This window comes from Cyrtonyx montezumae, unplaced genomic scaffold (genome assembly GCF_038088225.1).
Source record: "Cyrtonyx montezumae isolate F1298 unplaced genomic scaffold, pur_monq_1.0 scaffold_11, whole genome shotgun sequence".
Taxonomy (NCBI): Eukaryota; Metazoa; Chordata; class Aves; order Galliformes; family Odontophoridae; genus Cyrtonyx; species Cyrtonyx montezumae.
Window position 1 is genome coordinate 9,219,789 of NW_027071837.1, and position 14,585 is coordinate 9,234,373.

At 37.6% G+C, this 14,585-nt stretch overlaps 1 protein-coding gene across 1 annotated transcript in view; it reads left to right on the plus strand.

Moving 5' to 3' along the window:
- The window catches only part of LOC136044449 (heat shock transcription factor, Y-linked-like), a 132,539-nt gene that overhangs the window by 1,073 nt on the left and 116,881 nt on the right, over window positions 1-14,585 (plus strand). Inside the window, exon 2 of the mRNA XM_065729776.1 lies at window positions 79-293. Within this exon, the coding sequence (XP_065585848.1) occupies window positions 79-288 (210 nt within the window). The 3' untranslated portion in view covers window positions 289-293. The remainder of the gene's footprint in view (window positions 1-78; window positions 294-14,585) is intronic.

The following is a 14,585-nucleotide window of genomic DNA, read 5'->3' on the forward strand; positions in this document are numbered from 1 at the left end:
TAATGATTAGCTGTCGTACCTTTGTCTTTTCCGATCGGGAAATGGCAGCATCTAACTCTTCTCCTCTGCACTTTGCAGCTCCTCTGCTACTACAATCCCTACTTCCAGAGAGATTATCCTCACATGCCACGGAAGTTCAAGCGAAGTGCTGGTGTACGAAGGAGAGCACCAGCTGCATTCCCTGCTGAACCAACTGGTCCTTCTCCAGCATGGCAGGGACCAGACAGCGGAGCTGGAGGTGACGGGGTTGGACGCCAGCACAATTTATGTTATAGGCGGTATAGATAACCTTGGTACCTAGTGAATATGTAATAGAATTCCTAAAATATTCTGAATATTTTCCAGTTGCCCTGTCCTGTTTCTTCATTTGGTGCTTACTTTTCCAAGATCCTTTGAGGTCCTTTGCTTAATAGTTTTTAATAGCACTGCCAAGCCTCACCTTCTGCACAGTGCCCTGCGACTTCCAGGGAGCGGCAGCTGGGGCTGGAGCAAGGCTGCACCCCTCAGAGCCTGCCTGGGCAGGGCTCGGGGACAGGGTTTGCATAGCAGAGGGGACAGAGATGTGCTGGTCACAGAGCAGAGCTGTCAGGCAGGGAGCAGTGCATTAGGGGCCAGGTGATGCTGAGCAGGGTGGAGGAGGGAGGCGTGGGTTACAGGAGTACAGCACACTGCTGGGAGAGTTTTTATTATCTGCCTTGCTGATAGTAAAGGTGCTGTGGTAAGAGCCTTCCTTTTCCTCAGCCTGGCTGGATCGGGAGAGGGAGGTAATCATCTTCTGTGTGCAGGGGGGGGATGGTGTTCCTGGTGCAGGGAGGCATGGGTGTGCCTTGGCTCGTTCTGACACTGGATCCCAGCCCCAGTTGATGATGCACAAAGAAACCTCAGGCCTGGCAAGCCCTGGGGTGGACAGCAGGAGCAAGGAGCAGCTCCTGCCCAGCCTTGGCATGAAGGGGATCAAGCCCATCTCAGCACCCTGGGGCTTGGATGGAGTGGCCCTAAGCCAACCCAGGCCCTAGCCTAGATTGTTTGAAGGGTGGGATTTTCAAGAACAGCTATTCACTCTCTTTCCTTATGGGCAAGTAGTAGATTTTTGAAGTGATTCTTTACAGTCTCACCTGAGACCTGACAGTAATTCTTTCCTTTCTGAACAGCCCTTGCTCTGTGGTAGAAACACTTAATATCTGTAGGTATTTCACATACATGCTCTGGGTCATCATCTTCCACATTACTGTATGCTTTCAAAAGGGTCCTATTATCTCCCTTTAACTAGAACAACTTCTGTGATTCAGTAGTATCTGTCTGATGGTGACAGTAACAAGTAAAACTCACAGTTGGTATTCAAATTTTAGTTAGAACTAAAATGGAGATGATGAAATTATGTCACAAATGTTCAGATAGGTGAGTAGGTACCCCACTGTGATCTGAAGGTTCTTAAACATAGTCTGTTTCTATGGAATAATGTGGAAACAAAGAAGCAAACAATTCTTTGATGTCATTTCGTCAAACTTTTAGCACATAGGAAATAAGATGCTTTCTCTGGGTCTGCACAGAACGCTGCATGGAGTACAGACAGAATGCGGACAGAGCACAGAGCAACACTTCTGTAAATTTTGAAGGAACATAAATTGTACCACAGCAACAGAGATTGTGTACAGTCACAGCCAGCACTAGGAATGAGTAATTTAGGATGATTTAAAAGAATAATCTGGCTGTGAGTTATTCTGGTGCTCTTCTCTGCTTCTACCTATGATATATATATTTGTTTTTTTCTGAAGAGCTGATTGAATTGTATAAAAAACTGGAAAAAAAATACTGGAAATTCTAAGCACATTCAGAGGAGCCAAATATGCTTATGTGGGCTGTTTTATCCATTCCGTTGCCTGAACAACATAACTTATTGTAGGTATGTGCTCTTGTAAACTAAGGATGACAGGATTATTTTCTATCTTCAGCTGAGTAGTGCTCGAGCTCTATGTTATGCATGCATACACTATTGCATCTCTGCCTGTGCTGCACAGTTACAACCCAATTAAGCCTCAGTAACTGCACAGAGCAACATATTTTTGATTATGATGATTATTTATGCTAACATAACTTGTGAAGTGAGTACATAAAATCCTGCCAATGTCCTCTGCAAAGAAAAAGAATCTCTAAAGAAGACATAGATAACTTGAACGATTTCTGCTTTCTAAGTAACTGTTGTAATTATTAGCAATTTTCACAATGTTAAAACAGTTAGTAAGAGTCATGGCTAAAAATCTTCTGTTTCTGAAAACACTAAACTCAAGGTTAAGAAAATTGGATGAGAGACTGAAGATTTGTAATTGCATTTTAGAGCGTATACATGTAGCTGTGATTTAAAGTACATTACATTTGTTAGGTACTCATTTATTTTCTGAGAATTAATGCTTTGAAAGATGAAAGAAGAAAGAGGAAATAACATGGAAACAGATGAAGATTAAAAAAACAAATAAAGCTCTCTAAAGAAGAATAAAAAAGTGCCTTTCAGGAGGAACTTTCCCTCTCCAGTTACCTCAAACCGATGGCTTTTTAGAAATAGCCAGTTTCCATCAGCTCAGTATTTTTAGAATTCTAACTATATTTGAGCTCATTATTACTCTTTTGATTACCATGAGAGGAGTTTTGGGCCGATGGAACTCTCACTGCCACCTCCAATCTATTTCAGGGTATTTGCTGAGAATATTGGGTAAACACTGATCAGTGTCCAACGTGCAGTTCTAAAATTTCAATCTTTTGGATAGCAAATGAAGCCCATACTTACCTAGGGAAGAGAAATGCAATAATATAAGCTGATAAGAAGTGCACTAGTAATTTCCACAAGTTTGGCCTTTTACTTTGTCAAGAAATGAGATTTTATGTCTATAAACGTAGATTTTATACATGTATTTATATAACATAGACCCACTTTATACGTATGTGCTTGTGTACGTGTACTATGTACATGTATATTTAAAGGCATATGTGTATATATCTAAGCACTTATTGTAATAAGAAAAATCTCACATTGGTGTCACAGAAAAGAAAGAAGTATCTTGAGATAACGTTCACCCTGAAGGCAACAGATCTAATGGTACATTTTCCTAACAGATATCCAACCAAAAAAATGAGATAATGCAGAAAAATACCTCCAAAGAGGAAGTTTGAGTCAAAAGTATTTTGAGAAGTTAGACCAGTGCTTGTGAAATGTTGTCTGGATGTTAGTAGTGCCCAGACCACAGTGATTTTCCTTTGCACAGCAGGTCTGCTTCCTCAAAACAATTTACAAACTTTCTGAAGATTTAAGTGAAACTGTCTGGTGTAGTCCTGTGAGTTTGACTGATTTCCTTATTTCCTCAATCCAGAAAATGTCATTTCTGTGGCAAAACTCTAATGAGTAAATTTATCTTGGATACAGAAAGACCTGAGCAACCTGTTTTCTACTGCCTTCACCTCTTTTCTTCCCCAGGCAAGAAATTTGATCAATTTGTTCATAGGTGGTTGACCAGAGGTGCTCCAATCAGGGAAGAGATCTGAATTTGGATCTCTAAGGTTTTGTGCAGTTGTTCAAATGGGAAAACACCTGAGCAAAGTAAGCTCTTTGCCATGAAGGTTATACCTTTCATCAAAAAATTATCTCTGAAAATATTGTCTATGCCAGTACGTTTTTACAAAAAGTTACTGCTTTAACAAAATTGTTTTTATTACAAAAAACTGGAGCAACAGCAAAGAAATTTTAACCAGCTGTACTAACTGTTGTGAAAAGAATTTGTTATTATCATAAATATATACTGGAAATTCTGGAAAAAAAATCTGTTATGCAAAATATTACTAGTGAGCGTTCAATAACATGAGGTCCTTGCTTCTGTACTAAAGCATCGCCTGATGACTAAGTGATCTGCAGTCCAGAAGCAGACAGGTGGCTTCCAGAGCTCTCCTGGCAGCTGTCTGCTGTGGAGACTGTTATGAGATATTCTGCATTAGACGTGTCAAATAACAATGCAGGGAAATCTCTTCTTGCTTATTAGACCATATACTCATCCTGGATTCTTGGTTTAGAAGGACATATCTTCATAGCTGCAGCTGGTTGCTGAGTAAAGGCTGACTGGCATAGGTAATTTTAGCACATTTTCACTCATTTCATATGGGACTAAAACTGTCCCCAGTTTGAGAAATTTCTCTCACACCCCAGACTGCAAGTCCACAGCCATGACACAGTTCTCTGAAAGGCAGACAAAACTTCCAGAACTGTAAGATGTCTCTTACCATCCTATGAATGACCCCAGAGCAGTGAGTATGCAGGAGCAGTTACCTAATTGTAGAACCATTCATGTAAAATTGAACAAGCACTCACATTTTAATAAAGATTCCAATCATTTTGTAGAACCACATTTGCCACCCTACCCATTTAAAAAGCAGGTTACAATCTTCGCTTGCTGAAGTTTTCATCTATATATGGCACATCACAGTAAACAATTAACTTAAATTACTGATATACCCTTATTGCATTAGGAGATCATTATTTTCTAAAGTAGTTGTGCAGGTTTCCTTTGTAACCTCAGGAGAAAACTTCTGTTTTTCTGTGTAAGTGCATGTGTGAGTGCCTGTCTTCCCATGCTTCATTCATTCCCTTATATCCATACAATATGAATTTAGATGTTTTTAAATGTGTCTCTCTGATTCCTTTCTGCTCAATATTTTTTCCTGTCAAGCATGTTAAGTTTAACTCTCCTTTATGTTAGAATAAAATGCTGATGGATATTGGTTTGCGTAGATCTCGTGAGAAGCTGAAAAGATGATTTAATATTTTCTATTTGTAGTAGGAGGAAAAGACTTGAAGAAAAATGACCGCATTCGAGATTTCTTGCCACTGCTAGACTGAAAATCGGTATGATTTGTTGCTTTGTTTCAGTTGCTTTACTTTGTTTTTTCTGCTGCTTTTTATATGATCACCACAGAATTTAGAAATAATTAAGCTAAAAGTTCATTAAAATAGGTGACATGATTTTCAGGCTTGGGAACTTTTAAATCAGTAAAAATTGGACTTGTGATGGCCTGCAGTACAGACACATATTCTCTTCTTCACTTAATTTACTGTTATCTTCACATTTTTCTGTAGGGGGCAATAGGCAATAACAAATGCCTCCTCTCATGCTGTTTAAATACAGTCAGAAAAACTGCAGGCAAAAGGCTGGTTTAACCAAGTCAGCTAGAAGCCCAGAATGGGAATCATAGTCCTTTATTGTGGACCTTTATGCATGTAAGATAAGAGATAACCTGCTGTTAATCTAAAAAACTGGCTAAACATTTGTCCTGATTCTCCAAGCTGTTCAGATTTCCCTATATGAAAGTTCTCTTGGTACTTCAAGAGAGCCCTGTTTTCTGCATTGCTTAACACACACTAACTCCTAGTTCATAAATTAAAGGAAGCCCATGGGCACACTGTAATGCCGATAATAAAGAAAAAAGCAGCAGTCATTTCATATTTCTAACAGAACATTCTGATAAAATAAGCACACTTCTTTCAAAATAAAACAGGCCCTGATCTATGCAGGTATTTCAGAGCTGTGTGGTGCTGACATGGTTTAGTGGTAGACTTGGCAGCATTATGTTGACGGTTGGACTTGATGACCTTAAGAGTCTTTTCCAACCTCAGTGATTCCATGACTCTGTGACCTTTGCAGTGGACCTGTGCAGAGTTCACCTGCAAGTCTAGATCTACTGACTAAGAACTATTGTGTTAAATGCAAAGCAAAGGAAAGCAAACAACTCTAAACAAAACAGAACAGCAACAAATAAAACAAACCCAAACAAACAAGCAAACCAACCAACAACAACAACAACAAAAAACAAACCCAAACAAACAAAAAAAACCCCAAACCAACCTGAACCTGCCTACGGTTTGACTATACTTCTGAATAATTCAATTTAAAGTGGACAACCTAGCTATAAGGGAGGACAGAATAAAGTAGAAAAGAGTGATATAAAATCCTTCTGCCCACACATTTGAGTGATGCAGATGTTTTGGCCATTCAGTGGCTGCAGCTTTCAGCTGAACGCGGTGGCCATTCCCTCTTTGGCTGTCCTCCCCCACTCCCTGTGGCTTCCTTTCCTCCTCCCCCAGCCTTTGATGAGGCACTAGCTCCTGCATTACCTAAGAGCCAGCATTATTTCCTACGCACAGAGCTCCCTAAATAGTTCCTTTACTCCTTCCTGTCCCCTTTGTTTTTCCCCTTGATCATTATGATTGTCAGCAACCAACCTTTCTTTAATTAGCAATAGCAATATCAAGACATTTTGTATTTGGGTAGCATTTGACATGATTTAGAATAGAATTCCTGCCAAAAAACTATGCCATTGCATACTTAGCTTTGCCCTTCTGCATCACCCAAGTAAAATCCCATGAAGGGAATCCTCCTCAGTTTTTCTCTAGGTCTCACAGAACGTAGCCAAGAGGATTTTATCTTTAGTGGTTGTGCATGACATGAAACATGAATATTAATAGGTGAGAAGAGGAAATGAAATACAAGGTTTTTCTTATTGGTTTTGTTTGTTCCAAGTGAAAGCACAAAATGCAGATATGAACCTACTATAAACAATAAAATGTAAAAGATAATAATAATAAAAAAAACAGTAAAAGTGTATTACTAGACTGTAGTACCGAAAAACTGTGTACATGAATTGAAACATCAGAAGTGACTTCAATTTCCATTCAAGCACAACGATGTCCTCTAGCACAGAAAAAAGAAGTAACTAAATTTACAGATTGAAGTGGTTGTGCATTGGTGTCAGGAATATATTTAGAATGCAGTGTTCCTTCGAGGCTACTTTTTGTGTCATACAGTATCAGATTCCAGTGTGTTACATGGGAAATAGTATTTCTCTGTAGGGTTTCTTATGCCAGGATGCTCCTCAGCAGTTTATTAACATAATTTGTTGGCTTTCCATACATTTAGTATTTATGCTTTAGAAAGCTTTTCTACCAAAGATTCTTTGCTGTGATCCACATCTCAGTATAAATACTGACTTCATATCCTTTTTTGCTCATTCTAGTTTGAATGAGATGGGATCTCTAAATTCTGCATACACAAACAAGATCATCTCAAATCACCGGAAAGCAAATACGTTAATGCACTGTATTTATAGCTTATTGATATAAAAGAAAGACATTCATTTTGAGCCTAATGTCCTTAAAAGCCAGTTTAAATATGTTTAGAGTCACTGCTCTCTAATCACTGTGTGAGTGCTCTTTGAAGAATCTCATAAATCTTCAGGAGATATAATTGTACTTTGCAACAAGGAAAGCACTCAATTATTTAAAGTAAGACTATCTCGTATTTAAAGGATGAGACTTAACATGGACATTTTTATTCCTTACTTTCATTTGCTGTGAAACTGTTTAGCTTTGGGTGAGTATGCATTCTGCTGACCTTACCCTTATAGTGTGATCCACTGATATTTCAGCAGTAAGGCCCACATAAGTGTTTAGACAGATGTATGCTTAGATAACAGGCTGGTTGTTTAAAAAGACAATTTCTTTAAGTGAGAGCTGCTCCAAATGTAATGCTTGCTATTTTATTATATCGGCCAACAACATCAAAGGTGGATTTTGGTGGATGGGAAGGCTGAAGCTTCCCACCAATATTCCATTTCATTTTGTTGCTGTGGCAGATGGCAGCAGAGAGACAGCCTGACAAAATGGTGTCTGATATGGAAGCGCGTATGAAGCAAAGGGGTGGAATTAAATTCTTCCATGCAAAAAAAATGACACCCACTGATTTTCATCAATGCTTGCTGAATGTTTATGTAAACCAAAGAGTGGAAGGGAGCATGGAGATGTGGTGGGTGGTGTGCTTCAGCAGAGATGGCAGTGATATGAAAGGCAAGTCATGTTCTAGATGACTATGAAAAGCTGGTGCTGGTTTTTATGAGTATGGCAAGAAGGGTCTTGTTCACTGCTGGTGAAAATGAATAGCTAATGGTGGTGGCTATATTGAAAAAGAATGTTCTGTGCTGAGAATTTGCTTTATCAAACTCTACTATTGTGTTCTTTGTATATGTTTTAATTTCCATGTGAATAAATAGAAGACATTACTTTTGGAGAGGTCTGCGTAACATCAGATAAGGTAACATTATTTGGAAGAATGTGTAGGATCACAAGTTTTAATTGCTCTCTTATGTGTAAATGAGGAGTTATTGAGAGCAATTGATTTTCAGCACTGTCAAAACAGAGAAAGTGGAAGGTCAACATTCTATACTTTTCTACTTTGTAAAATAATTTGTCTAAATTATAAAAGGTTCAATGATTGCTCAAATATATCATATTTTCTTCAAGTTATTATTAATCTGCTATTGAAAAACATGGTTTTGTTTTAATCTTTTTTTGGTGAAAAATATTATAGTTCTTAGACAAAAGTGCAGGCAGTTTCCTAATCACTAGTGTAAGAAAATTGTTTAGTTTCTTGTGTGACAGCTAGTAGATCTGTTTGAGCCATTCAATTGCCAATAGATGGAACCTATTTCCCCAAAACAGCCTGGCAGCTGTTTTGCCATGTGTGTTACAAAAACTAGAAGAGCTTCGCATAAAAACAGGTTTTAGTGGTGTTTTTCTCTCAACACTCTATTAGTTTGATACAAGCTTCTAAATCATGAAGTCTTCCATTTCATGCGTCTTTCTACCTTCTGTTGAGGTTCAGAGCCAACTTGCTCTGTGCAGCAGAATGGCACACAGCCTAATTTCCAGCCTTGATGGAAGAGCAGGAGTGCTATAAGCTCAAGGCATACACTAGACTTTACATGGTCTGCCTTGATCAGTCAAAGGCCCAAAGCTACACATAATTGTTTTTCTCAATTTCCTCTCTTGACCACAATGCCAAGAGGTATCACCTCGATACTTTCTTCTAATAATGTTCCAGCTTTATGAAATGAAAGTATTACATTGTGTCTAGATTAACTGTGTCAGCTTGTACTTCTAGGTGTGAAAAGAATATGTTGTCAAAAGCATGGAGAAATACAATCCATTTAACCTAAAGGTGATGTGATCCTTAAAAGTAATGTGTAGCTTTGAGAGAACTGACAAACACCTCCCTGAAATGTAATTGTAATAGAAAGTGAAGAGTCACAAAATATTGACATATCTTACAACTAGGAATCAAAGCTCAGCAATTTACCCAGAAATTTTTACATCCACAGCTGCAATATGCCTTCTTGTGACTAACTTTTACATTCTGATAATCTTTCATGAAATGTCTGTTCTACTTCAAGCAACTTAAAACATGACAATAGTATCAGTGTTTTCATGGTATTCAGAATTAGGCATTTTCCATGAGTTTTCTAAGATTATTAGCCCCTGTTTCAAAGCCTGGCATCTGAACTCATGAAACAGCTTTACATATTTCTTCTAGGTCTGATTACCAAATACATTTTTGGGTTGTTTCCAGAAGTTTTTCTGTTCAGATGATCTTATTACTTGTGCCCCTTGAAGCTGTTCCAGACAATATGAATTCATCAATCTAAAAATGAAATTTATAAACTGATGGTTCCCACTGAGGCCTGAAAAGGTAAATGTGTGAGAATGTTATTACCACCTATTGGAAAGAAAGTCCCCTGTCAAAACTCCTTTCACAGTATTTGAGGATGAGACCTTGATCTCTTGGTAAGTACATGTTTATTAGATAGGGTTGTCATCAATGAAAGGTTTAAGAATTCGTTGATATAGTTAAATGTAAGAAGGGAGGAGTGAAGGAGGAGGGACCTGAGTCAAAGATTTATAATTATTTTTCTGCAATGGGTCATGTGCACTGGAAAGATACTGCTAGTAATATCCATTAGAGTTCTTCCACATATGCTCATATCTACCAGATAATTATGACAGACTTCATTATATCTTTAGACAAAGTTAGATGAAAAAGTTAATTTGGCCATTTTACGGCAACAGTCCAGATCGGTTTGTATATTATTTAACAAAATCAACAGCATCGTTAAAAATGACAGGAAAAATACAATTGGAGTTGTGTCACCCTTGATATATGTGAAACAAAATATTTTTTTACACAATATCTTCTTCATGAAAACTGTCTTTTGTCACATTTTTTTTTCAGAGTTCTTGGCATTTATCAGTTAATAAGAACAAAATTAGAAAAAAGATTCTCATTGGTTCTAAAATGAAGAAAAAATATCAATAAATAATGACAAGGAGATTATAGTTTCTGTTACTGAATATTAAAGAAATTATTATATCAGAATTCTCAAGTGATAGTGCTTTAAGAAAACAAACTTGTAATTCTTTTTCGGTTTTCGCATTCACGGTTTATTAGCAAGCTGCAAGTTCAAATTAGATAGACAATAACCCATGTTCTGCTTTTCCCAGTATCTGCATTAGATATGTATAGTGTGCTATTTGTAAGGACTGACAGAAGGCCTTTTTAAGGAACAGGGACTAATAATCTTGGAAAACATCTTAAACTGCTCCACTTCCTTTAGACATTGTGAGGCTACAGAGTAGATGAGCTTCTAACATGCCCTGTTCTTCCATCCAGAAATGCTGCCAGATGGGATTAGAGGCCTTTGGTCATTTGCCCAGAATTCCTGAATGATCCATAAAATACTCAGAGCAGTAAATAGTTCTGAGAGGGCTGCAGATGTCCATAAATCCCAGACAAATGGCCAATGATCATGTACAGATCAAAAGCATGTCGTGTGAATTAAAAATGTTCCCATGCCAGTTCTATACAATGTCATACTGTATGTAGAGCTTTAATATTCTGTTGCTGTAATAAAAAAATAAAATCAAACTTATTGTCTGTTAAATAGGAAAAAAAATAGTACACGTCACGAACCATTTCTGACAGCTTAGCAGTAAAATGCAGTTACATATAAAAATATGTATTTTTATGTGCTACAGCTAAGCAGGAGTAGAAGGATGCAGCATCCTTCTTTCAGAGCAGTGAAAGGCTTTCTGGTAAGCACAAGAAGTACCTTTTTTGCCTCTTATTTCAACTTGGAGGAATGAAAAAAGAACAGGTAGAGAGGCAGAACAAGGTCTAGTAACAAGCTGTATCAGAAAGAATACAGCTTCTTGAATTTTTGAAATGCAAACGTATTTTTCTATAGTTCATACTTAGGGAGCATAGGCAGTTCATGTAAGCAAATTAGTTTCCTAAGTGACTCTCAAGAAAGAATATTTTTCATTATCATCTGCAGTGGTGTTCTACCTAGTTTATTTTACTCTCTTCAATAAGCATTTGGAATATGCAGAATCACAGTATGGTAGAGTTTGGAAAGGACCTTGGGGTCATCTAATCCATACCCACTGCCAGTGTTTGACCACTCTCATAATAAAACAGTATTTCTTGAAGTTCAGATAAAGCTTCTTGAGTTTCAGTTTGTGTCTGTTGTCTCTTTATCTTATCATAGGGCACCACTGAAAAGTCTGGCTCCCTCTTCTTGGCACCCTCCCTTCAGGTACATGCTCACATTAATAATACACACAACCTCTAACCTAAGCTGAACAGTCCAGTGTTCTCAGCCCTTCCCAGTCAGAGAAGAAATCCTCTTGTTTTGTTGTACTGTCTCCAACATGAACACGTCTCTCTCCTTCTCTGAAGCCATTTCAAGACCTGCCTGGATGCAAACCTGTGCAACCTGGGCTAGGGAGCTGCTTTGGCAGGGGGGCTGGACTAGATGATCTCTAGAAGTTCCTTCCAACCCCTACAATTCTGTGATTCTATTCATTGTATTACCTATGATATCATTTCATAATAGTAATTTTTTGCAGAACATCCAATTGTTTCGCATAATATTTCAAGGTAAACGTAAATATGGTAAAAATTGTGCGGTTGCATATTATAAATTCACAGAGAAAATTTAGGGGTTAATAACTTCAATATTCATTCATTAAATATTTTTTATCAAGTTTAGTAATTCCTTTTTGGAATCAGAAGTGAATGTGTCATTGTAAAAGAGAACAAGGAAAAATATGCTTCTGTTGTAGAAAGGTATTTCCTTTTGTTTTCTTCTTGTACATATGACACCTGATTCTCCTATAAGCCCCTAAATTGTCTTGGCCATATTCTCAGATCATACAGAGTACATGAAAGCAATTATAAAGTGACTTAGCTCAGCAGGTTATCTAACTATTAGACTGTCAAAGGTAGAGGTAGTTTCCAAGGACATGCCAATTTCCCCTTACTTTAATTTGCCCTTTTAAAGAGTAGTAATATGATGGGCAGATGTATGGCATATTAATTGCCTAATGACAATCAAAGTGGCTACAGTTCAGTGATATGAGAAGTGATCCTGATATCAAACCTGCACCAACAGAACAGTAGACTTAGATGACCTTATAGGTCATTCTTATTTCTGATGCCTAGAATAAAGTTACAGAATCAGTAGATCAATGTAATATCCTTCTAAAAGGGAAATGTTATAAATTATATTAATTATATAGTAAGTCCACAATTTAGAACTTCAAGTAGTTCTACTGTCCTTTACTAGATAAGTCTAAATGCCAGTAATTTTCATTCAGTGCAATGAAAATCTCAATGGTTAATCCAAAGGCTTTAGAATCAAATGGTTATTCATTTAGCTGGACATGTAGAAGTTTATGGGTTGAGTGGAAGATTATGATTTCCTTACCCTTTATTATGTGGTTTAGATAATGATCTGTTATATCATCATGGCTTTGTTTCTCTGGGCTCTTTATCAGTGCCTTTCTGTGTACACTTCTCGTGCCTTACTTCACGTGAGTACAAAAGAAATTGAAATACTTCCCCCTTCCATTTGCAATATCCCCATAAGGAAAGAAGTATTGCCCAAAAATCACTGCTTTCTGCTTTAAAATTAAGGAACACAGATCTCACCATAATGGCTGTTGCTGACATTTATTTACTACAGAATAACTGTGATGGGATGCCATCAAAATTACTGCTGCTGCTGTGGGTGAGATACGTACCAAGTTTCAGCACTATGCATTGGATAAGTAATGCAAACTATACATGCACACATTTGTAGGAAGTAGCAAATTCAAAGCAATCCTTATACTGAAATGAAAGAGGATAAATACACTAAGAAACAGCCATGAGTTACCAGCTTTAGCCAAAGCACTCCGATGTGATATTCTGGTGCCTATTCACAGTAGCTAGTACAGCAGCAACTAAAAACAGCTTCAGGGTGCAGTTGCCTAAGCTGGGAAAATGTAACATCATCTAGCCAGAGGAAGAGAAAGAACCCATATCCACAGTGAAGAGTCAAGTCATATGAATATGAGAACATCACTTTCTAAAGTAATATCAGAGACATTTGGTGAAATGAACAGAGTGTTTCAGTTCAGAGAGAGAACTCACAGAAAGAAACTCATTCCAAGGTCAGAGTAAACACTAAATTGGTCTAAAGACCAAGAACCTTGCTAAAGCTATTAATTCAGTGAAGCCATCATCTTTTGTGACACCTGTGTAACAAAAAGCAAGGAGTGTAATGTTTTACATCATTAAAGAAAGACTCAATTGGCCACCAGGTACAGTGGTGGGAGAAATTAATCTCTGAAGTTATTGAATTAGGATCAAGATAGTGTCCAAACACTTTCTTGGTTTCTTTGTGCACAATAAATAATTGTGTCAATTAGCAGTGCATCATTTTATTGAACACTAATTTTCTCCCCAGCTCTGTCCAACATTTTACCAGTTGCTTCCTGATCCCTCAAGGTAAGCAGATGCATAACAAATGCACAATGTAATAAAAGTTCAGGTGGGAAATCCTTTACAGCAAGACACATTTCCCAATGCACTGCTTTGAGAACAGATGATTTTTAGGTGAAGTCATTGAATTTTTACTACTCAAAGCTAAACTGGACACTTGAGCTAGCAGCAATGAGTTTATAAATTGAACCCATTCTGAAGTATCCCAAGAGCTGATGATACTCTTTCAAGGACTCAGAGAGGGAATCTGCAATAAGCTTCCACCAGCGTTCAGTGCTACTCCACCAGTGGCTATCTGCCCTCAGGCAGAGAAGAAGAAGCAAGAGAGGGAGTCTCTGAAATGGCATCTTAGTCTTAGATTGGTTTACAAAATATCTGTTGCAATCCTTGATTAAGGCTAAGGGTATTCCTTCACTATCAAAAAGGGGTAAAAGCAAATATGTTCAAGGCATTTCACCATGGTTCTTCACATTGGCTAAACTGAATGGTAACTCAGTGATAACTTCAGTTCTGATTTAGGGTAGCAGTTTAAGAAAAAATATCACTAACAGGTATTTTTAAATGAACTTCAAATCCCCTTATTTGACTTAAAAATCATTTGCTTCCTCTGATATATCCCTTAACTCCAGTGAATGAGATCTAGGTGATTTAGGATTGTAATTTCCATTTGAAGAAGTTTGATTTTCAAAGCCAGATGGCTGTCAATAACTGTGACAATTTGGACTATTAAGGAATTGTAAACTTTAGTTTATCTGGAGTCTCAGTTTATCTTTCAGAGACTGGACAAACCACTTAACACTGTTCCAAAACTGCCTTGTTGTTAAGTCAAAGGTAGAAATGGCAACTTCCTGAATGTACCAGCATAACCATAAGGATCGTGTATTTGAGACTGCT